The sequence below is a fragment of the Girardinichthys multiradiatus genome, chromosome 12, assembly GCF_021462225.1.
Source record: "Girardinichthys multiradiatus isolate DD_20200921_A chromosome 12, DD_fGirMul_XY1, whole genome shotgun sequence".
Lineage (NCBI taxonomy): Eukaryota > Metazoa > Chordata > Actinopteri > Cyprinodontiformes > Goodeidae > Girardinichthys > Girardinichthys multiradiatus.
The window spans coordinates 16885211-16910999 of NC_061805.1; the positions used below are offsets into that span (position 1 = coordinate 16885211).

The 25789-nt window shown below is 39.0% G+C and overlaps 1 protein-coding gene and 1 long non-coding RNA gene across 2 annotated transcripts; one reads left to right on the top strand and one right to left on the bottom strand.

Moving 5' to 3' along the window:
• Positions 1–4682: 4682 nt before the first annotated feature.
• On the bottom strand, positions 4683–12703 carry unm_hu7912 (un-named hu7912). Its single transcript, XM_047382677.1, has 2 exons — positions 12510–12703; positions 4683–9184 (listed from the first exon to the last, which is right to left on the bottom strand). Exon 2 carries the CDS (start codon positions 9130–9132, stop codon positions 5941–5943), a length of 3192 nt encoding a protein of 1063 aa, XP_047238633.1. The 5' UTR covers positions 9133–9184; positions 12510–12703; the 3' UTR covers positions 4683–5940.
• Positions 12704–19942: 7239 nt separating this feature from the next.
• On the top strand, positions 19943–24128 carry LOC124878617. The gene is made up of 3 exons (XR_007040831.1): positions 19943–20733; positions 23435–23549; positions 23631–24128. It is a non-coding gene; the product is annotated as an uncharacterized LOC124878617 (long non-coding RNA).
• The last annotated feature ends 1661 nt before the right edge of the window (positions 24129–25789 follow it).

Here is a 25789-nt window from a genome sequence, read left to right on the forward strand (position 1 = left end):
GGAGATGTTAAAGGGAGCTTCCACTTTAAAATGAACAGCTATGTTCTGTACATCCCAACTTAACATGTGAGAAAATATGCACACTATTTCCCAATGTTTTGGGAATTTTCCTGCACATTCAAAGTTCGGAGATCCAAACGTTTCTGAGACAACTTCACCGACTCCAAAGGTGCTTGGAGAAGGTCAAAGAGGTGTAGAGTCTTCACCTCACCAATTTTAAAACTCACCATGCCAAATTACATTTATTTATAATTTTCTTAGATTTTTCACAACTTGATTTTTAGCTGCATAACAGTTTCTTTGGCACCATTCTCAAATAGTTTTCTGTGTTTTCCCTCCAAAATAGCACTGTAGTGTGGATTTATCTTAATTTAGTTTGTAATGTCACTTCTGTAATTTCACGCTACTTTAGGCCACATAATATTTGTTATCATTAAAACGTTAAAACTAAACTCAGTTGTGTCATCCACATAGTAGCAACATAACAACTGGGTTTCAAATAATCTGTATTTGTGACCAATGTGTTTTTTTCCTATTTTTTTTTTTTGTATTATTATAACTACACAGCTCTAGGTTATCTTCAAATTGTTGAAAGCCATGCCTCTTAAACTGTAGTGGTACTGCACTGCCTTCTTGTGGTATTCAGATGAATCTTTGACATTAAATCACTGCACTATTTTCAACATAAATACCAAGCTTTTCAAATCTCAACTGTAACGTAAAGCTAATAAACCACATCCAAAAAGATAGATTGTTCAAGCAGAAATGTGTACTTTAATTAGGTTTTACTCTAAAGAGAAGTGAAGTTTAGAATTGAGAACTCCAAGTTTAAATTGAAGCAGACAAGAGTGAACAACACACTTTATCACCTTTGAAATCATAAGATTGATATAGAAACAACAAACCCAACTTCATGTTCCGGTTCCAACTTGAAAAACCTGTGGAATATACTAACTGCTGGGCTTGGTAACAAGATAACTACTGTAGCAAAATAAGCAATTTCTTTGCATTTTATGTGTTGAAACGGTAATGGAACTAACAGAGCTTGTATACTAAGATGTTTATGAAAGTGTTGATAAAATACACACTGTCAGAAGGTCATTAAACACTCGAATGTATGCTAATATCTCTACATTTTAAATACAAGGCAGCCATATTTGCAGTGGCGGTTCTAGACCAAATTTAACAAAGGGGGCCAGGGTGGGGGCAGGGTTTTTTCATGGGGTACAAATGAATGAATGAAACAGAAATAACAGGGCATTATTTAATCAAGAACCGCCTATGTATATTGGATATAGAAGTTTGAGCAGGTGAGAAAACTCAGACTGTCCCACTAGGAGATTCGATTTTAAGGTACTTCCCCTTTGGTTTTTTAATGTGGAACTTGGAAGTTTATTTTAATAGTAAAAGAGAAATTCCTAATTATACCACATCCATGATTCAAACTTTCCAATAAAAATCTTTTCTGTATTTCTAATATCAAATTGTAAAACACCAAGTCCTGCTGTATTACTGTTTTAAAATGTCTGTCAGTACTTGTTACAAAAATGTTTGAGAATCACTGATTTAAGATATTCATCAGAACTAGCTGAGCATAAGATTCCTTCATATAAATGACAAATGTTTCACTGTATGTTATGAACTGGGTCAGATTAAATAACTAATACCCACTAATACTTACAAACCCACCTCATCAAAGTGTTTTGAAAAAGTATTGCCTCCTTACAGATTTCCCTTGTTTTGATTTATTGGCAATTTTCAAGAGATGCAGCCAGTTTACATGTTTGAAACCGTGTAAATACTTTTGATATCAGGCAAAAATAACCAGTGTAAATACAAACAAAAAAAGAGTTTAAATTATGACTTTATTTATTAAAGGGGAAAAAGCTATGACACTAAAAAACCTGGCCCCATGGGAAAAGGTCACTTCTTTCTTTTAAAGTTTATTGAACTTTTGTAAATTACAAATAATGACTGTAATACAATAAATTATAGTTGTTCAAAGGAGTGAGTAGAAGTATAAACTTATTAAAACCAACCCCTTCTCCCACAACATCACAATTATAATCTCTTCCTATTTATAAGCATTGTAGCAGTATACCTTCATTCTTGGTTAATGCAGTACATTCTATAATGTGCTTTCAATATTCCCATAGGTGAAAGTATTACTATAGGATCGTGAATAATATTAACAACAATCAATAATATTTATGCTAATAATGCTATAATAACAACAATAACATAATAACAACATAATATATCAAGATAGTTTATCATATTTAGAATAGGCCATTTCCTTATACAGAAGTTTAAATTGTTTAATATTTGGACATTGCCTTAATTCCACAGTCAAATTGTTCCATAGTTTCACCACAAACTGAAATGCAAAATCTTCTTCTTGAGGTTCTAAATCTTACAAACTCTAAATCTGCATTTCCCTATAAGATTATAAAATCCTTCTTCTTTTGAAAAAAACTATTGCATATTTTCTGGTAACTGTTAATTTTGTACTTTAAAAAGGATAAACACTGCTTGTAAATGCACCAAGTCAGCAAGTTTTAATAATTTAGAATTTATAAATAATGGGTTTGAGTGATCCAGGCGGCCAACTAAATTAATAATTCTTATTGCTTTTTTTGCAATATAATTATTGGCTGTAATGTAATTGCATAATTGTTGCCCCATATATCTGTGCAGTAACTGAGGTAGGGTAAAACTAGGGAACAGTAAAGAATCTGCAATGCTTTCTGAGTGACCAAATGTTTGGTCACTCAGAATGGTGTGCTTCAAGTTATTGACCTGCTGCATAACCCAAGTGTGCTTGAGGTTTGCCATAAGCTTGTGACCTTTGGTAAGGTCACAAACTAATGGCTGGACATTCTTCATTAGGGTTTTCTGCTAGAGAGCAGAATTTATGTTTCCATCACTGCAATGTTCCAAGTCCTGCAGCAAAGCAGCCCCAGACCTTCACACTAAGACAACAATGTTTGACCGTCGGTATGGTGTTTAATATCTGAAATGCTGTTAGTTTTACGCTCAATATAATGCAACATACACCTTGCAAAAAATGGTTACCTTTTGTCCCATCAGTCACTTTCTACCGCTTCTTCCATAGTGGGTCGTAGGGAAGCTGGTGTCTATCTCCAGCAGTCTATGGGCGAGAGGCAGGGTACACCCTGGAGAGGTTGCCAGTCCATCGCAGGGCAACACACAAACAACCATGCACACACTCATTCATACACCTAAGGGCAATTTAGAGTGACCAATTAACCTAACAGGCATGTCTTTGGACTGTGGGAGGAAGCCAGAATACCCGGAGAGAACCCAAGCATGGGGAGAACATGCAAACTCCACACAGAAAGACTGTCGGCCAGGAATCGAACCCAGGACCTTCTTGCTGCAAGGCAACAGTGTTACCAACTGCACCACCGTGCAGCCCCCTTTGTCTCATCACTCCACATAATATTTTCCCAAAGGTCTTCGGGATTATAAAGATGTTTTCTGAAAAATATGAGACCGGACCTTGTAGTCCTTTCGGTCAACAGTGATTTTTCCATTCTCCCATGATTCAGTTTTTTCCTAGTTCATTATTCAATTTTTGGATAATGAATGCTGTCCTCAACTGAGGCAATTGAGGACTGAGAGCTTTAGATGTTGTTCTTGGCTCTGTTGTGACCTCCTGGATGAGACATTTATGCGCTCTTTGAGTAATTAATTTTAGTAAGCATGCAACTCCTGGGAATGTTCACCACTCTTCCATCCCATTTGTAAAAAATGGCTTGATGATTCACTTGAGCCAAAAATCTTCAGAAATGGCTTTGCAATGCTTTCCAGACTGAGAGATGTTTGAAAGATGACTTTGTTTCTTATTATATGTTAACTTTCTTTAGCCTACTTCATGATCTTAGACAGGTTCCACAAAAGTCATTTCTTGTTCAACATGTCTGGCAGTAATCAGGTCTGCTTGTGACTAGTGAAACTGAAATTGGATTTCCAAAATAAAAGGTTAATCACATAATTTACCAAAGGTGGTAATTACTTTTCACATAGGTCCAGGCTAATTTAGATAGCTTTTTCTCTCTTGGTAAGTGATATCATTTGAAATCTGCGTATTGTATTTACACAGGTTATCTTTGTCTGAAATAGAAAATTGTTTGATGACCTGAAGCATTTAAGAATAACAAAAAGTAAAAACAGAATAAACCTGAATGGGGTTAAAAACTTTTTTCCACAGCACTGTTGATTATGCAAGTTGTGGAAAATATTAGTGGACGTAATAGGTGCTTTCTTCCACTAGGTTGTGCTCTAACAGCAGAAATGCGCACACACCTTGACTAGGCAATGCCACACAGTAGCAAGAATAAGAAAGATTTAATGCTCACTCACAGGTTGTCAAAAACCATGTCTCCACAAGTCACTTTGTTGATTGCTGGAACTAAATCCTTTAACAAAAGCCAACGAAAACTAGCGACTTTGGATTTTACATGTATAAATTCAATTAGGTTCCTTTAAAAATACTTGTTTAAGTGTGACACTTGTTATGGTGGCAAAATCTCAGTTGAACATTTAAAGGGATGTTGTTGGTCAAAAATGCTGAGGAGAGCAAATGATCTGACTGGCTAGAACAGCATTAAAACCATTATTTTACACATCCTAATTTGGAGAAATCTGTCACACTTGGCCACTTGTTAAAGTCAATTTATTATATATTTATACAGTAGTTAGAAACATCACAAAATAGAAACTTGAGTAGGGCTCTTGCACAAAGATATATAATATATATATAATATAATCAAGTTAAAGAGCAACCTTAGCTTGGTGATTAAGGACAATTAAAGCAGGCTTTCAGTGCTGGAGCATTGTGAACATTACTATTTTAGGACTCATGTCTTAGTGCAAACAGCTCAATTTAAAGGACTTATTCAGTTTTCATAGTAAAATAGGATTTTACAACGCAAGGTTGCTCTTTCATTGCATATAGGTTAAATTCAGAAAGTTTGGTGGTAATAGTTTCAATATGGTCTCTCGGTCAATATGTTCAAATGATCCAATACTCATAACATACTGTGTGATATACCTCTCACATTTCTAAGCAGCAACTGTTATCAACATAATAAATTCACTCAAAAGCAATTTTGCCTAAATATAAATAACATGCTTTAAGCAAAATAGTTATCTATTTACAGTTATAGTTAAACTTATTTCTAAAGCTCATAATACATTAGAAATACCTATCTCATACATTGCTCTGTGTCAGATGCATTTGTTTGTTTTTAACTGAAGGCCACTTTCATACTAAGCAATTTGTACAAGAATGACATCAAGCAATAGTAATAAATGAAATAAGCTCCAACTAAAATGCTTAGTCTGATGGGCAAAAAAATAAATGGTTCGATTGTACTTCTTTGTCTATGAAACATAATGTAAGAATGTGTTGTTTAATAATATCCACACAACCATACCAAGGAAATACTTGAATACAAACTGTTGTAATTTTACAACCACTGCAACATGGCATTTAAATTTCTAATATAACATTTGATAGTGAAAATACAGCTACCATTGCAATATGGCATTGGCTGTCTTAACTATGACATGGAGTAAATGAATGTGCACTCCCTGAATAATATGTGCTTCATTTATTGTCTTTCTACACGTCAACACCTGAATAACTGGGTTTAAGCCTAGTCTACATGCAGACTATTAGTTCTTCTGAGTGCATGATAATCAAAACAAGCCAACACAGATAAACCTTTGAAAGTGCATTTGTTTTGTCTTTGAGTTTAGGGAGTGGTTGGGGACAACTAAGAGAGGGGGAGACAATGAGTAAATTAAGTCACATATTTACACATATGCAATTGTTCAGTTTGCCACCATATGTATTTACAGTAAATACATTTAGTGCTGCTGACATCATTATTGTTGCTATTTAATGCTATGCTATATAATATCATCTAAAAGATGAGGAGTACCCAACCAGTCAAGTGTTCTTGGCTCAGATGCTGCCATGATCATGCACATGAACTGCTTCCCTGTTCTCTTATCTATTGGGTAAATAGTCGTGGGAGTGAACCTTTTGTTGCTCTCCACAAACTCGCACAGCTGATTATAGATTTTGGGGTACTCGTGACGGAGGAAGACTCCCCTGGTCCTGAGTTCACGCTGGATATTAACGAAACAAACCTCCCTCGCTTTCCTTCCCTCCTCCCCTTCTTTGTCAATGTCAGGTGTGCCTGGAGGCGGCGTGAGAATGAGAGTTTCCATTTCATTATCCTTCTTGAGCACTTTTTTGTCTGGACTCGAGGAGGCCAAAGATACCTTTGCATATTTTCGAACTGTTGGTGTTTGGACCCTTGGTGAAGGTCTGTTAGGCACTAGTTCACCGACAGCTACTGACACATTCAGAAGAAAACATTCATTGGGGTCGTACTCATTGCCTGCCTGCTGCAATTCCTTGCAGTATTCACCTAGGTTGTCCTTAAAGCCTTCCAGCTCTCTAAGTGACAAGTATGTAGGACATATAAGGAGGCTTTCCAGCCCAACTTGCAGGAAGTTCTCTGCAGTTTCTGGATTTGCAAAACCCAAAAAGAGAACACCTCTCCCTCTGGAGAGGTAGCCAGCTTTAGCAATGCGCGAGAAGGCCTTGTGGATTTCAGATTTCTCTCTGCAGAACTTTAGAGTATGCCGACACACACTGCTGACACGACCATAGAGACATGTCTCTTTATGGATCTCCCAGTCATCCCTGCGGCAATTTCTTGAGCAGTAAAAGGTGTAACAACTGTGACAGGATTTGAAGTACAAGCAAGCGTTGAACATGCTCTCAATTCTGCTGCACTTCTTGTTAGCGCATGCCATACTGTCATCTTCATCTGTGCTGTGGTCTGGAGAACATTCTTCTGCGCTCCTTTGGAAAGCATCACATCCACTATCAGGGTCTTTCAATGTATCTGGGCTAGATTTAGAAGATGGAAGCTGCGTGCCGAGGCATTCTAGGTTGTCGAGTCCCGGGGATTCTGTGTTTTTGTTATTGTCTTCAGTGATCAGTTGTTTTAACTGATCTAAAAGATTTTCACTTGACTTTTTGCTTGTCGGGGGTTTGTAGTCAACAACCAAATCAGCTAAGAGTTCATCCAGTTGTTCCAGGCTCTGCTGAAGTGAGAAGTTGTTATGTTTCCTTTCTTTGGTGATCTCTGTTGTGTTGGATGGCTTCTTCTGATTAAGTAACCTCTGAGTTGATGCCTTCTCACCGTCAGAAGTATCCCAGCTGACGGAATGGACATCACGATGCCTGGCATTGCCTGCACATAGGTCATTGTCTGTTATGGTGATCTCTGGAGTAACAAACCAGTGTCCACTCTTAGAATTTCTCCATGGTTTGTTTGAATTCCTTTCCAAGGAGTTCTCTGACAGAGAGAGGGCAGCATAGCGCCTTGGTGAACTTGAAAGGTTCAGTATGACTGGTTTAGCTGCAACATCAGATGATGTCCCTTGCCTTGCTTGTTGAAACAGATTCTCATAGCTCCGTCCCCGCGGTACAGTTTGCTCTCTTTCATGTTGATATATGATATTGTCCCATGACTTGGAGTGGTTTTTGACATCTGCTCCAAGCCTCTGTGCCTCTGTGTAGCTGTTAGTAAACCATGGGGGAATGCTAAGGTCTTGTCTCACTCTTGGTGGTGTGTTCTGTGACGAATGGCTCGAGAACCCAGAAATACTAGAGCGATACCAGTCGTCTGAAAAGGCCTGAGACATTCGAGGGCGTTGATAACCCTCTGTGTTATATAGCCTTGGTGGAAAGTACTGCTCTTCAGGAGATGAGAACGGTTTGGGATAAAACAACCTTGAGCTACTCATCTGGTATGGACTGAACCGACTGTCTTCTCCATAGTAAGCTCTTGAAAGTGGAGTTTGAGAAAAATACGAAGATCTCTCACTTGTGGAGTAAGGCCTGTTATATACAGAGTGAACTGGCTCTCTGTTGGTAAGGTGGTCGGTGTAGTATGACCTCACAGGAAGTGTGTGCACCCATCGAGTCCTTGGATCATACTGACTTGTGGTTGTACTGCCAAAACTAGTTAGACTGGAACGATCATCCTGGAAATACGTTCTAGCATAGGGGTGCACTGGATACCGAACAGCGTCCTCTGTATAGAAAAACTTTGTTGGTATGTTAGGATTAGAGTATGCTCTCTGTTCTTGACTCAGATATGGTGTTGTTGGTGATGGCATCCTGTGTGTGTCCAAATGCTGGTAAGAGATAGGAGACATGCTGGTTGTATAGAGATACCCTTGTCTAAAATCCCCATTGTAGCATTCGCTTGGAGTTGGTGTTGGGGAGGAGGCAATGTGCCGTGGGACATACAAACCGGACCTGCTACTGGCCTGAGAGTACCTTTGCCAAAGATGTTCACCATGTGTGTTGGGAATCTGCCTCGATGTGTGCTCTAGTACAGCAGCATCTGGTTTGATGTCCACACGGCACCTGACATGAGGGCTTACAGCTGGTTTTTCTGTTTTACCCTGCTCAAAACAGTCTGAGACGTAGAGGGGGGAGTGAGGCTGCAGTTTAATAGGATGCACCTCATTCAAGAAAGGCCTGCTAGTAGATTCTCGTTGGGTTTCAGCAGTCCTCATGGAATCTGAAACAGCCTGAGATCCATCCCTCCCATTCTTGGCATGTGGTGGAGATACAGAGATAGGGACAGGGGTGAGGGTAGCCTTTAGTCTAGGGGCACTTTTAGACCTTGATCTTTTTTTGGACTCTGACCATGTAAGATAGCTGGTTTTGTCTTCAGTAGCTTGCTGCTGGAATTGCTTGGTATTAAAAAGATCAGGAGACGAAAATCGAAGATGGCTCTGCTGATCCAGTCCATTCCAGAGATGTTTGTTTGCCTGATGTTCAGGCCTGTTGTAGTGTTGCTCCATTGAGGAGGACTGTGGATCATCCAGTGACTCAATAAAGTCAAAACTACGGCAGTGTCTTTTATTAATTATCTCTGATTTATCAAGCATTTTCAAGTCACATTGCTTTGAGGAATGGAGAGAAACGGAGTGACCAGTAGTGTCGCTCAGTGTGATGTCCCTGTACAGATTTGACGCCAGTATATCAGGGGGATGCGTTCTGGTCATCTTAAAGGGACTTCAAAACTCTCCTGTCAGTTTGATTTATGATCAAGACAGCCTAAGGAAGAGACAGAGAGATAAAAGAAATGCATTTTTCACCATATTTTTATTTTTCTGAGAAGCCACAAATAAATGTTTAAAGGAAACACACAGCTTTAAGTAAGTATTTCTCCACAACAAGAGATATCAGCAAAGGACTTTGCTAAATAGTTAGGTACTCCAATACAAACCAGATAAAAGAGGTTGCTATGCATGTTATGCATTAACTACTAACTTAAGAAAGGGTAAAAAAGTGCATGCACTTCAGTACAACCAACAAATTGCCATTTACAGGTACTACTGTGATGCATTGTTGCTAGAAAACACCAAAATTACTTCAACTTAAGTTTAATTTATGATAAAGAACAAGATTTTTTTTTTCATTTTGTGTTTTTGGTTGTCTTTAGGTTACCTATACACAAGCATAACTCAATTTTACACAAAGGAGTTGCCACAATCTGGGATTTTTGGATTACAATTCATTTACAATATCAGAATTTAATATCTTCAGTTAGTAACATTTTCCAATTCATTGCGTTTAATTAAAAATGTAATGCTCTGCTTCTCCTGATGAAAGCAAGTAAGAAACAACATAGGCACCAGCAGCCTTGCTGCTTCCATTTCTGCCCATACCTTCAGATGTATCAATATTTACAACATTTATAATTGCATAATAACCTTCAGAATCATTCTTTCATGCATTTTAACATTATACTACAGAGCTGATAAAACTGTTTACATATAAATGTGGTTTAAATATTTTGCTGCTGTCAACTCTGTGGCTTTATTCAGTGGTAGCCACTACATCCAGCAACAAAATTCCTCATCTATAAACTTCTCTGCAACGACTAGTCATTAATTTTTCATGACGCGGTGATTAAGAGAATTCACCAAGCAGCTCAGCGAAACAGTATTTTACTTATTTGGTGTGATGAACATATGATGGTGACACTTTTTAAACTGTTTTTAACCATTTTTATGAGAGCTGAAGGAAAACATGAAAGTCTCTCAAAGTTGCCAAACATATTGACATGGTGATGACAACTGTGACTGGATATGTTGTGCAACCAATTAGAACAGTCAGGACTGAAAGTATCGCTAAGTTTAACAGCTGTCTCACTGTGTTCTTGTATATACGACTGTGTATTGAATATACAGTATATACAGTCATATTCAATGAATTAGAATACTTGTTCCAAAGAGGTTCATTTGCCAGATTAAAAGTATCTTTTGAAAAGGACAACTGGTATTAAACCTAGTTTTCATTATTCCGACATTTCTGTAGTAAAAATGTTTTTTATTGGTCTGATGTATTATTGTAATCATTAATGCTAATGTCATTACCTAAAATTCATCATAATTAACAGAAATAAAGGCTTGAAAACATCAGTCTGTTTGTAATCCATCTATATAATGAGTTTCATTTAACGAATTGAGTAACTGAAATTTAATGAACTTTTCAACGTTTGCCACCCTGTATGAATACAGGGTGGCAAAGTCTTCCAATAAGCTGCCAGCATTTCCAAATCCTTTATGGTCCGTGGCATATAGGGGTTAAACGTTTAGAAAAATAAGATAAATGTACTGTACTTTACAGTTAGCATCTCTGTTGTCTGTTAGAGCTTTTGTTGTTTTCTCCTCAATTTTCATTACTATAACAATTTGAGATACCTTCTACCATAACAATTATCTATTATCTATTTTTTTATTATTATTATTTATTACTAATTGTAAATTATATTTTAAATGCAATTTATTAGATTTATTAGAGTAAAACTAGTCAAAATATAGCCTGCAGGATCATGCTGTCTAGATCTGTGGATGGATCCGTGAATTCAGCCGGAATGAAAGTGAAAATTCACCAAGAATGAAATCAGATTTGACACGGATAGTAAATCGGACTGGCCCCCGTCTCTACTATGCAAAGTGAAAAATCGCTCCAGATTTTCTTAAATAAAAGCAACCCAACCTTTAACAATTTCTTATTAAAATGTTTTCAGAGATTCGTTTTAGGTTTTATAAGGAACACTGGAGACAAAACATTTCAACAAGGGGCTTTTGTGCATCTAACACAAGCATGGACTTTTTAGTTGGCACTCGCCAACAAGCCAACAGTGAGTTACCATCTGTTCATTATGACGAGAGGAGTGACCAGCCACCTCCCCATCATATCTCCACGGCTCACCTTAATATCACGTCTGTTTACAACAAACCTCTACACACAAACCTTCCTCATTAGTTAAGGTGCACAATGATATTTAAATTATATAGATTTTGGAAAATGTTTTGGTTCCTTTTATTTTACACAGATTACATTGTCTAAGTAAACATACACGTCTAAAACCTACAAATAAGTTATTTAACTCATATAGGTGAAATCAGCTTAAGTTACATTAGATGCCCTGTTTTATAACATTTGTATGTTATAAAATGCATGACCTGATATTGAGTAAAAGATGTGTGCCTGTATCAATATGAATGATTTCGGTCTAATAAATGAACATGAATATAATAGTGCATGATTTGTGCCTACTATTGTGTTCCCATCTAGATTGAAAGCATTAACGCCAACTAATAAGTTACAATTTAATTAAAATAAGACTGATCATAAATATATACAATGAGAGAGATTTAGGGATTAGTTCATGGTCACAACCCATTTTAGACACATTTATAATTTCAAAATTTTCATCTTGACTAAGTAGCCTAAATGTGCGCATTCCTTCTTCCACTCATTCCCGTGCTTCAAAGCTTCTTTTCAGCAAGGACACTGCACTTTCTAGCAGTTTAAAACCACATGCCATATACTGTCTCCATGGCTACAGCCTACAGCAAGGAAACCATTCAGTACCCCTGCATTTGCACAAATCTCAGTCTGAACATAAAACTTACAAATAATTAGCGGGCATTGCTGGTGCTGATGGCAATATGTGGCATACAATTAACTAGAAATGCTTTAGAAACAATATTAACACAAATATTTTTTTTATTTTAAATGCTTGTTATTATATATATATATATATATATATATATATATATATAACTAAACGCAGAAGTGGAGAAGTGTAGTCTGTTCTGTCCTTTGGCTGGGTTATACAGACAGTGATAAATCTGATGCCGATCCCACAGGCCCGTGGGGCGCATTCAGCCTTGGACTACTTGCTTTAACGCACTTATACGCATCTTTAATTTTAGTGCTGCGGCAACGGCGTACCGCGCCGTCCACAGCCTACTAGGTCCCTAGCCGGATGCCTATGAGCTCGAAACGAGATTGTTTTTGGAGAAAAGGCAAAAAAACAAAAAGTTTGGACATTTAGGAGAGGTAACGGAGAGGCCCTCCTTACCGTATCGGCGGTGGACTGATCGGATGCGGTGGACATGATGGTAAAACGGTAGCCTGTTTCCCCTCCGTGAGGAGCAGCCTTAGTGTTATCGCACCTGCTGCGATCTTCCCGAAGCCGAGCACTCGTCCTTCATGATGTAATCTGCATCAGAAAGCATTCCCTCTCACTCTCGCTCATATCTCTGTGTTGGTGCGTGATGGAGGAGGAGGTGTGTCACAGCCTGCGCTTGTGCGCGTGCCTCTGGGGGCGTGGCTGTGCATGTTTTTAGGGGAGAGGAGGGGGTGATTAGGTGGGACGGAGGACGGCGAGGGAGAGGGGTATCTGGGCGTCGGAGCAGCAATGCGTTTTGCTTTGACCGATTTCGTTTTAGCACTGACCATGATGGGAAAATCTAAACTTGACACCTTCAGTTCCAGAGACTTCACGGTAAACACATTTTCTACAGATTTTCTAACTTGACTGAAGACTGCTGGTGCACCTCTCACACTCTTCGGACTTTAAACTACAAGATGAAAAATAATTCAAATGTTGTCATTTTGCTAACTCGGCTCTAGGTCAAATATTGATGATGATATCCTAAAAAAAATAGGGGCCAGGTTAAAAACATATCAAAATAACAGGAAAATTTAGTGTAACAATTTCATAGTGCAAATATTTTTTCTTTCAATATCGTTAACACAAATAAGCTCTTTTTATACAGCATCACTGAAAGTGGCAGCTAACTCACTTTTTCAGCTGTGCATCCAAGCTTTAATCTCCCGTCTAATGTCTTCAGATGTTCTTTCACTATGTTCACATAAGGTTATTTCCTGAAGATGCCATCTATTTTGTGAAGTGCACCAGTCTCTCCTACAGTAGAACACACAATGTGATGTTTTCTCAATGTACTTCACAGTTTGGATGATTTTCTCAGCTTTGTAAGCTTCGCCCTTTTTCATCCAAATGTAACCACTTTCATTTCGACAAAGGACTACCATTTTAGTGTCGGCAGAAGACAGGACATATCTCCAAAAATTAAGAAAACTTTCCCTGAGTGCATTTGCAAACTTTATCAAATTTTATGTTGCTTTCGGAGTAATTCTCTTTTCCTTCCTGAGTGGCCTTTGGCCCATGTCAATACAAGACATGTGGTACTGAGTAATGACACTTTCCTACCAGCTTTAGCTTGTGTTTTTACAAAGTCTTTTAAATTTGTTATGAGGTTGATATGCACATTTCACACCAAACACATTAATATCCAGCAAACACCCCAGAAAGCCCCAGTCAAGGTTTTAGCCCAGTACCTTCTTCCTGCATGGCAACACTACCAACAACCACTGCACTATACAACTTCAAATGAGCAATTTGTTTTTCTAGCCCTACTGAAAAACTGTTTTTACAACAAAAATTATAGAAGATTAATTGAATTACAAAACTTAAATCAAATAAAATATTGACTATTTAAATTGACATTATGACCAATTTGTTAGACAAAGTGTGAATGTTTATCAAAGCTGGCACTAGCATGCTCTAGCTACTTGGCAGGTAGAAGGCTAATGTTGTCTTATTTGAACAGACTTTATCTCTGGCGTGAACTAAAACGATTAACAGAGACAGCTGTAATTGCTATTACTATACAGCATATTTTTATCATCTTGAAATTTCTTATTTCATCTTGGGATAGATGTTCGTTGAGGTGTAATTAGATTGTTGTTTAGTTTTTCTAATATCCCTTTTCTATTAGCACCTAATCTGTTCGGGTTGGATCAGGTCAATTTAACACTGTTTGAGAGCCAGAGAAGGCTCTGGGCAATGAGACCTGAAGCACTGTGGTTAAGTACGGGAGCGAGAGGGAAGCCTTGTCAAACCATGTCAAACGGAAGGATCCAAACTAGAGGACATGTGAGGGTAAGCTAACGCTGCCTAATGCTCGCTTGCTAGAATAGTTTTCATATACATAACAAGCCCAGCATAAGATGAGTTGAAAATATTAGTTACTAAAATATTACTATAGTTACTACATATATATATTTATATAGTGACGCCAAGCCCTAACAATCAATGACCGACAGTCTTCTGACGCCATGTTTTTAGTACACCTCGGAAATGTTGAAACTGCAAGCAAGCAGGTACTAAAAAAGAAAAGCCGAAAAAGCCAGTTGAACTGTAGCGAACCGCTCTAAAAGGGACTAGTTGAAACGGGATATAAGCCAACAAACTAAGTCACATTTTTGGCCCAGTGTTTGGATTAAACTGCCCAACTTCTGTCCCAACAGCAGAAATTCAATTTTAGTTTTTTTTAAGAACTAACTCTGCAATTTTTAGAGTGTAAAATATGGGATATTAGAATATTACATATTCACATTTTTTGAATATGACTGTATAGTTCCATATCTGAAGTCTTTTAAACACCTGTGACTTTAATCAAACAACCTGGTTGCTTTTTCTGGCCAACCTTGTTGTACCTACACCTTGCTCGCCGTGTTCAAAATGCTTGTGCTCCAAGCTCCAACCTCACCTCATCCTTCTGCATTGTCTGAAACGAGGATGGGGACAGCTGGCTGCGAGCCTCAGCTCCAAGCATGTGACTCCAGCAGAGAAACTGCTTACTGAGGCACTCTTGCTGCAGATGGAAGCCACTCCAGACAAACTCTGTTAATCAGGCTGATGATTGCAATGAATATCAGTGACAGAGATCTTTTTGCCTTCGGCACATTAGATGTTGACCAATTTTGTTTTTGTGGGTTTGGATATTGCAAGTCCTCCTGCCTACTGCACACTGGTTACAAAACAACCCCCGGCTTACAGAGAACCCATCTGTGACATGCCACGTGTATGAGATATGATTCACAAAACATTAGATCTCACATTGTGCATCTAGCATCTCTATGTTAGCATGTGCAACTCACCCGCTCCAGCATGGCTAACTGGCATCAGCATGTGTCAGCTGTTGGTTAGCAGTGTCTGTCAGCTGGCTGCCAGCAGGTGTCTTGGGCACCTCATAGAGTGTGTGGAGAGAAAATCAATGGCTCTCTGTTGATTAGAAAACCTACTGATGGGGATCAATCAGACTTTCACCATGACAAAGTAAGAGCATTAAAACATAAGACTGACTTGACAGCTCAAACAAGCTTTCATGCTTCTCAGTAAACATCCTTCAGTTCTCTGGCTGACTCCCATTAAGTCTATGTTAGATTAAGTGATTCACTGTAGATTTACTTTCTGGTTGCCGAGTTCCCACTAGAGAGAATTACATAAGAGATGTGGGGATGGACACGCAATCAGAAGCCCATACATGTAACGTTTGGCCTGAAAAAGCTACTGTACATTGCAAAATTCTTCATATTTCTTGAACTTCAACTAGTTTTGAAACATCACAAACATTAATGTCTTTTTTTATTTCATGTGATAAGTAGCACATAATTTTCCTGTATTAAGCTCCACTCATCTTCTCTTTAAGTCTGAAAATGTCATTTCTGGAGCCCCTACTTTGTAAAAAAAAAAGAAAAAAAGCACTCCCACAGCATGATACGACCACCATCATGTCTCACAGTGGGATTGATGTGTTTAGTGGGATGTGCTGGATGTGTTAATATTGAAGAGACAGCATTTTGTATGTAAGCCAAAAAATCCTTCTTCCACATGTTAGCTGGGTCCCCAGCATGGCATATGGTAAACTATAACAGCAATGGTTTTCTTCTTGTCACTATTTAGGTCAAATTTGGGGAGTGCACAGCTAGTAATTGTCCTTCCTTAGCTGTGGATCTGTACAGCTTCTCCAGTGTTATCATACGCACACTTATTAAATTTTTATTCACAAAAATATTAAAACCTGTGTGTCATTTTGCTTCAGCATCACATTTATCTGTTCCTTTGTGTTGGTCTATGACTTAGAATCATAACAAAATACATTGATGTTTGTGGTTGTAAAATGAAAAACTGTTTATCAGTTCAAGGAGGGTGAATACTTTTGCAGAGTTCTGTTATGTGGCAGTAGGAAAAGTCTATTTTTTATTTTAGACTTCAATAATATATCACACCAAACAAGAAAAATAGATTAGATACAGATTAAAAAAAACAAAAAACAAATTCAGCTTCACTGTGCTACAATAAATTCCAAGAGGAGCCAAAGATGGTGTAAATGGAGTAGTGAATATTTCAAACAGCCAGAATTAGACCCCTTGTGAAAGCCACGTGAATGAATGCTGTTGGTTTTTCCACCAGAAAGACATTTGGATTGAGTGGGTTCACAGTCCAACAGAAGAGAATCTGAAGACTCAGTGGGAGATGCACCAAGAGTTTCACATAATTCCAGTCAAACCCTGATTAAATCTTCCCCAAATTAAACCAGTGAATCCTCTCTGTCTTCTTTCCTTGGGCCAGACAGCTGTGGGTGTCCATGTAGGATGCACACCACTCAGAAGTTTGATGAGGATTTAGAAGCCGCCATGTGAAGTACTGAGATGCTTTACAGCACTGCTGTGGCCCTTCCGAATCCACGTTGATGTAATTTTCTGTCCTACTGGATCAGACCAGATTAGATGCAAATTACTGTTTTAACTGTTATAGCGCCTTGCAACAGTATTTATACCCATTAACCTTGTCCACATTTTTTTACATTAAACCACAAACTGCTGTGTGTTTTATTGGTATTAACTGAGAGAGACACAAAAGGCACAAGGAAGCACATATCTGTGAAGTGGAAGAGAAATAATACATGATTATTAACCTTGTTTCTACAGCTTTCCAATTTTTACGCAGCTTTCCACCTTTGGAGAAAAAAAATTCTGCCCAATCATCTTCACAAACCAGCAATCGCTCAGTCAGGTTGGATAAAAGGCATCTATGAACAGGAATTTTTAAGCATTGCCACAGATTGCTACAGAAAACTTACAGCATGACATGAAGAGATAAGGACATGGAGCATGGGCAGAAAAATAAGTAGTGAAATGGAAAAGCCACGGGCATGGGAATGAAATACAGAGAAGAAACAATGGAAGGATCCAGCAGGGAACAATGAGAACCGATAAATATATATACTCAGGGACAAGTAGAGAATGGCTTAGAATGCAGGTGTGAGTAATCAGAGGGAAATGTGGAACTTCTGAGACAGAGTGAAATCAGGAAGCTGAGGAAGGGAGACTAATTAACCTGAAAGAAGCTGAACAGAGATACAAAGAAACACAGGGAAAATATCTAAAAGAGATCTAACAGAAGATAACGTGGACTACAAAGAACATGAGAATAAACTGGGAAGCTAAACACAAAAGACTAAACGAATACCTATATTTTCTTATATTTTTTTGTTACAATAAAAATTGAAAACCAGAGATCCCTTTACTTCCACTTCACCATCATGTCCTTCTTTGTGTTGGTCTATCAAATAAAAGGTCAATGAAATCTGTGGTTGTAATTTTACACATTGTAAAAAGGTTCAAGAGATGTCAACAGTTTTGCAAATCATTCCAATTAGAACAACCAGAGGAGAGGAATATTGTGTCCCTAGGTATCTGAAACTGCATGGTCTGAAAAGTTGCAAATTAAGAGATTTTATGGTAATATTTGAATAGAAGGGTAAAACGTATTAGACTGAATTTTCTGGTGCTCAATTAGAAAATTGTGACTGCACAGAAAAAAGAACATTCCAGTCCACTCAGAGAAACATTTATAAACAAATTCATGTGCCAGCCAAACCAGTTGGGAGCGGTATCCATGGTAACCCACACTGAGTAGGAGCAAAAAAGGCAGGATTGATTTGAAAGAGAATAAAGTAAAGGATTGACGAGAGTCATCCATGGAGACCATACAGTCTACGTCACATAGGTGAGAGGGAGGGAGGTGAAACTGCTCGTCAATCTTCACCAATCGGCCGATGCAAAGAAAGTTCGGATTTCTGCGGAATGTACTTTCAGTGGAAACACAAAGCAGGCATGTGTTTTACAAATCAGATCATCTCCAGCAGAGATTGACAGTTTGAAGTAGAAGGGAACTTTTATGGCAAGTAAGATGAAGGACCTGCAGTGATGCAGGCTTATTCTTGGATCCTCCTCTTTGGCAATTTGGGTCAAAGTAGAGAATAGTGCAGAAATTATTCAGAGCTTGTCTGAGCAAACACAAATTCCTCTGTCCTGGTTTCTGGAGTCCCAGTAAGACATCCCATGGTGAGATTTAATTAAATCTTTATTGCATACTCCTCTCTTGTCCTTCATCATCTGCCATTTTGGCCAAGGAATCACTCAGTCATGTGTGCAAGTTTATTAAAGGGGAAACACACTTGGAATGATGAGATGGGCCTCTCAGCGGCCGCCCGCTTCTTTCTGAGAGCTCCTGGTGATGTGAGCTATTTGTGCTAGTGCATTGTCACCATGATATTATGTAACAAAATAGAAATAGAATGCAGTAATGGTCCGTTTAGAGCGGCCAGCAGCCTCAGCTTGCAGTTTTATGGGCTTTTCTAACACAGGAAGAGGTCGGGAAGAGATTTTGTAACACAGGGCTGGAATTAAGGTCTCACTATTCAAGACTAGACAGACAAATAATCTTTTGTGCCTCAGTGAGGAAGAATCAATGAGGGCCTTCTAAATATGGATATCATTCACGGACCACCCCATTTCAGCACAATGCAAAGCAGTACTGGGTTGCACTAATTGTGCAGAGCTGTAAGCCACGTATAATAGCTGCAAACAGTCTCTTCAGGCTACAGTTTAAGAGTTAAATTGAACTTCTACTCTCTATCCCTTCCAAAAAGAATAACTGAGACTGTTATCTTCTGTGCTTGAATGAAACACGTGATGGTGATCTGAAAACACAATTCTTCCTGCCTAGCTAGGATGGCTGCACAGTTTGCATCAGTCACCCATCAGATTGCTTGTGCATATCGGTGTTGAGACCCACTTCTATTTCTGAATTAATGCAATCTTAATATATGTGGTTAGGCATTCTGTTTGCAGCCATACACACGCACCTGTACTTGCAGCTTCTCTGGGCTGTTTAAATGTGTCGGCTCTGCAGCTCTGCAAATATCCTGGCTCTCAGAGGAAGTCGTGATGCACCCCCCCCCCCCCGCCCCCAACCCCTACCTCCTTTCTTCTCTCTTGTCGGTAACAGAACAAAACTACTGCTGGCAATATCCATGAATCCTTTGTGTGTAACCAGCAAAGTCAGGAAATCTGTATCAGCAGGATTACACACAAAATGCTGCCTGTTGTTATTTTCTTATGAATGAATTTTCTAAGCTATGACAGTCTAGAAACAAACAGCCTGTGGTCTTCTGACAGGATATTAAAGTCATTATTTTGGTGGCATTATTAGACAGCGGGAGAGAAAATTTCTCCTGATCGGATGAGCATCCTGCACACTCACCAAGGCTGCATTTGTCTACCAGGGTGGAAAATACAAGGCAGCAAGACGGAGGACAAGAAAAGCAATGACCTTTCATGAGTGAGCATATATACTATTCTGCCCACAAACTGTAATTTTCACTTCTTTTTTTTGTGTCTGCAATGAAAGTCCCCAGTAGACAAAGCAAATGAACCATTTGGTGACTAAAACTGTATCTTGCTCAATGCAGGCAATCTATGGCAAAATATATAGACAGCACCTTTCACAGCTGGCGAGGAAAAGTAATATATTTTATGTTTTTGGATTTGTTTCATATGTAGATGAATGCAGAACAGGGCTCTAGAGATATGTGTTTTTGGGGAGGTGGAGGTGTCATATTCTCCTTCTACTGCATCTGTTGTATCTAGAATTAAAGCCTTAAGGAATATGAGACCAAAATATATCACACGACATAATAAAACAAGAAACAGGTCACTGTCCTACCAAAGATGACTCAATTCTAAACAGTGTTTTGTATTTTGCCACATTGCATACATCAGTATTTTTATTGTCTATGTAGCTTTGACCAGACTTATATGATTTCAGTTTAAATATCAAAATCAAATGAAAATGAATTTGTCCTTTTTTCATAAGATACATTTCTATTGAAACCCTGAAGAATCACAATTGCAACCATTTGTATACAAATAAACCCTTCATAAAATGTGCAAGAATGCACATGTTGTTACTATTGACAATTTTAAATTTAAAATGCAAAAAATCAACAAACTTTGAGTCAAAGTAATGTGTGAGTAGTTATGTGCTGCTGGAGGCTGCGAGTGACAGACTTGGTCTGCACCACCTTGTGGTCAGTGTGAAACTGCTGTTTCACTAACTAAACTGTGAAAATCTACTCAGCTCAGTAGTAAGTTGTATTTGTTTCCAAAGGTTTAAGTAAAAAAGACTTTACTGAACACCACTTTAGTTAAATGTCGCACAAGAGCATATTTGTCCCAAACATACCTTTTATCCTAATCTAAACTACAGATTTGTTCATGTGAATTTATATGTAAAAAACCTTCTTGTATGAAAGTGGTTTAAACTCCATGAGTCATTATTTTACTGGAAACTCAACTTAAAGGGACAGTACAACATTTTGAAGTGAGGTTCTGTTATAAGTGTCATGATGTAGGGTTGTTTGGTTTTTGGTTTCAGGTTTTTTCCTTATATGTTTTTCACTGTTCAAGATTTGAATCATGTTTCTGTTTATTTTCCTGGTCATGCTTTTGTTTTGTCGTCTTGTTCATATTTTGTCAAGTTTGGTTTTCGGATCTGGTTATGCTTTTGCTTCATGTTTTTCTAGTTTGTGTTCAAGAGTCTCTGTTTTGCTCCAGTCACGTTTTGTTCTGTTAATTAAGTTTATTCAGTTCACCTGCTTCAAGTTAATCTGTCTCCTTACTCCACCTGGTTTTCACGCCATATATTCACACCTGTTCTGTTTATTCTTCGCGGAAACATCTTTCACTCTCATGCTCATGTCTAGCTCTCTAACCAAGTCTTGTCTTTTTTTTGATCATGCCATGCCTGTCTTGCCTGCCCGTTTGTTTTGTTCCTGCCTCCTGCTGAGTGTGAGTTTTTGTAATTAAACCTTTTCTTCACTTACCATCACGCTGCCTGCTCGTCTGCATTGTGGGGTCCAATTCCAAGTAAACCGTGACAGAACCGTGACAGTAAGCTTATAAACAGGTAATATTTTACCTACAGCAGCTAACCTTCTGGGCTTTTTTAGTTAGTGTAAATACACATCAGTTTGTGCCAGAGTATGGAGCTAACGGCTGGTAGGGGTGGGAATCTTTAGGCACTTCATAAATCAATTAGGATTCAGAAGGTTTTTATACATTCATTATTGTCGATTTAATCAGATAAACGTAGACAAAAAAAAACTTGATTACAGAATACATACAAAAACGCACATCACCAGCTCTGGAAAAATTTTGTGGACCTTTGCTCTAACCCGACAAATGGACCTGACCTCATTTACAACTAAATCAGTGGAGAATGTGTGACTTCATTTGTAACTAAAACTATATCCTTTTTTAGTTATCTACCATTTCTCTGCTACATTCTTATAAAGCTCATTCATATTTAGACCTCTGTCACTCCTTCGCTACTCTCATTTGGAGCAAACAACACGCTAGTTGCTACGCATGAGAAAATGCAGTTATGGTTAAACAAGATTTCATGGCAATAACTGTTCGTGAGTCACATGTTAGAGTTGTGATAGCGTTTGTTTCAGTGTTGCAGTGTGTGGTGATTGTGTGGTGATTGTGCAGTGAATGCAGTTTTAGTAAAAAAATGTGGCTGATGGGAAGTTACTTCCAAAGACTGCTCCAGAGCTCAAAAGCCGTGATTTTCAGCAACTCTTGATAGTTGCAGTACCTTAACACTAAATATTGGTTTTTTGCTTTGATATTGCTAGCTCGATGGTTTACGGTGGCAGGTAAAATCCATTGTTTTACTTCCACCTCTGATTTGAATCGTTTAATATTGTTATGATTTGGGTTTGTTTGGTTTTTTTGGTTTCGGGTTTTTTTCTTTATGTTTTTCACAATTAAGGTTTTGAATCGTTCTTCTGTTTATTATTATTAGTATTGTTAGATTTTTTAATCATGTTTCTGTTTGTTTTTCTGGTCATGCTTTAGTTTTGTCGTCTCGTTCATGTTTTGTCAAGTTTGGTTTTCGGATCTGGTTATGCTTTTGTTTCATGTTTTTCTAGTTTCTGTTAGTTTGTGTTCAAGAGTCTCTGTTTTGCTCCAGCCACGTTTTGTTCTTCTGTCAATTACGTTTATTTGGATCACCTGCACCTATTAATCTGTCTTCTTGTTTCACCTGGTCACGCTCCATAAATACACACCTGTTCAGTTATTCATCGCGGAATCATTTTCAAATCATGCTCATTTCTTGTTTTGTGGATCATGCAAAGCCTGTCCTGCCTGTCCGTTTATTGTTTTGTTTCTGCCTCTTCTGAGAGTGAGTTTTTTTTTTTTTTTTATTAAATCGTTTTGCACTTACCGTCATGCTGCCTACTAGTCTGCATTCCAGGGTCCTCTATCTCGCAAGCCCAAACAAATATGCCTCCCCATGTTTGTCGTGTACCGAAATATTTCTTTTAGCTTTACAACGTGCAGCCTTGCAGTTCATAGCCCTGTTGTCTTACAGCAAGATGGGTTTGAATTCCAACCTGGGGCCTTTGTGCATGGAGTTTGCCTGTTCTCCCTGTGCATACATGGGTTCTCTGCGGGTACTCAGGCTTCCTCCCACAATGGTTACAGTAAATTCCCCTTCTGCATGAATGTGTGTGTGCATAGTTGCTTGTTATGTTTATCTCTGTGTTGCCCTATGATGGACTGAAGACTTGTCCACGGTGTACACTGCCTCCCACCCAATGACTGCTGGATATAGGCACCAGTCACCCATTAGCTTCAGCTAATGGATGGCTGGATGGACGGATGGCTGGATGGATGGTTTTACACAGACTGCACATGCTGTGGCTGTCATATCCACGGTGGTTGTGAGCAGGCTGGGTGTAGTCTGTGTGTTTGTGTTGTGTTTTTCCTCCTACTCAGGGTGTGACCAGCAGGTGCTGCTGCGCAGCTGTTGCTCCTCAGCGAGCAATCAACCTAGGCTCAAAAGGAGTGAAAAACCAGAGGGAGGCCTCAGCTCGTTGTCTCACAAGGCGTGGTAAACAGCTCGACCTCTGCTGCTGCAGTCCTGTGTTCTACTATTTCTTTGATCATCTTGTTTTTCTGCTGTGCCTCATAGGAAATGATTCTGCTGGAGTTTCTGTGGACTTTATGTCTCCTGCCGTGTTCAGATGAACATGGGAACTCAAGCCTCAACGCCTTGGCCGAGAGTTTCCTATCTGGCTCCTTCCTGGACCCTGGTTTCTGGAAATAACTTTCTATCAGCTTCTGAGAACCATCCATCCGCCTGTCCATCCTCTGACAGATCATCGTCCCTCCATGGGATCCACTGAATGGAGTAAAGCACAGTCAAAAGAACGAGGAAATACTTTCCCCCGCTGCTGCACCCTCCTGTCAACCTCAGCCATTGTGGTAAAGACTTATTCCTCCCTAACCTGGCTAAGAGTTCATTTTCCGTAAGTCTAACCCTGATGGACTTTAGTATTATTAATCCCACCTTTACTCAAACGCTCTCTAGGCCTATCTTCTTCTCCTTCAGTGAGATCCCAATCCTGCCTGTTGACCCAGTCCGGATTCCAGAATAAACCAACGTTTGTGAACTAAATAAACTGTTAGAACGCTGCCTTGGTTTCCTCGTGATTGTGTTAAAACAACCCATTATGACAGTGGCACTTGTCCTAGTCATTTTTCCCTTAAGTGCAGAGTGTGCTGGGTGCTTTACATGTGACTTTGTGTGCAACATAAACTGCATAAAACAACTCGCATCACAAAAACGTTATAACAGTTTATGCTAACATTATTTTATGAACCTTTAATCATCTTCGCCTTCGCATTGGTTGGTTATTTTATGCAGAAGGCAGCCATTGTTTTCATAGAAAATAGAAATGGGAGGTAATCCATTAGCTAATTGTTTGCAGGTTTTGAGCAGCGCTAAAAGGAGAGGAGGAATTTGTACATAAAAAAAATCGGCAGAAATTTCGTGGATGTTTTTTCTCCCTTTTTGTCCATCCCACAACCCTATTCCCCTCTCCTGCAGTGTTCATTACAGTACTATGCATTTGGCAAATTATGCAAATTAGCTAATACAGTAATTTAGCAACTTCAGGACAGTCATTAGCTAGCTTCTTTACTTTGAAGTTGTTAACCCTGTTTACATGTTTTATAAGCAATTTGTGTTGTACCCAGAATTATCATTGGTGGCGCACGGTTTCGTAACTCAATTTTCTGTGTAAATAGTTCTGCTACTACATAACCACCCAATGCAAGTGCAACAAATGTTTATAGGTTCATAAAATAGCATTTGCACACAACGCGCTAATATTTCAAAGATTGTAGTTATTTTAAGACAATGAAACTGAAACACCTGGTTTTAGACCACAATAATTTATTAGCATGGCGTAAAGCCTCCTTTTGCGGCCAATACAGCGTCAATTCGTCTTGGGAATGACATACACAAGTCCTGCACAGTGGTCAGAGGGATTTTAAGCCATTCTTCTTGCAGGATAGTGGCCAGGTCACTATGTGATACTGGTGGAGGAAAACGTTTCCTGACTCGCTCCTCCAAAACACCCCAAAGTGGCTCAATAATATTTAGATCTGGTGACTGTGCAGGCCATGGGAGATGTTCAACTTCACTTTCATGTTCATCAAACCAATCTTTCACCAGTCTTGCTGTGTGTAGTGGTGCATTGTCATCCTGATACACGGCACCGCCTTCAGGATACAAAGTTTGAACCATTGGATGCACATGGTCCTCAAGAATGGTTCGGTAGTCCTTGGCAGTGACGCGCCCATCTAGCACAAGTATTGGGCCAAGGGAATGCCATGATATGGCAGCCAAAACCATCACTGATCTACCCCCATGCTTCACTCTGGGCATGCAACAGTCTGGGTGGTACGCTTCTTTGGGGCTTCTCCACACCGTAACTCTCCCGGATGTGGGGAAAACAGTAAAGGTGGACTCATCAGAGAACAATACATGTGTCACATTGTCCACAGCCCAAGATTTGCGCTCCTTGCATCATTGAAACCGACGTTTGGCATTGGCATGAGTGACCAAAGGTTTGGCTATAGCAGCCCGGCCGTGTATATTGATCCTGTGGAGCTCCCGACGGACAGTTCTGGTGGAAACAGGAGAGTTGAGGTGCACATTTAATTCTGCCGTGATTTGGGCAGCCATGGTTTTATGTTTTTTTGGATACAATCCGGGTTAGCACCCGAACATCCCTTTCAGACAGCTTCCTCTTGCGTCCACAGTTAATCCTGTTGAATGTGGTT

Coding starts and splice junctions, on each gene's coding strand:
- unm_hu7912 (XM_047382677.1), bottom strand. CDS start 9,132: ATGACCAGAACGCATCCCCCTGATATACTGGCGTCAAATCTGTACAGG.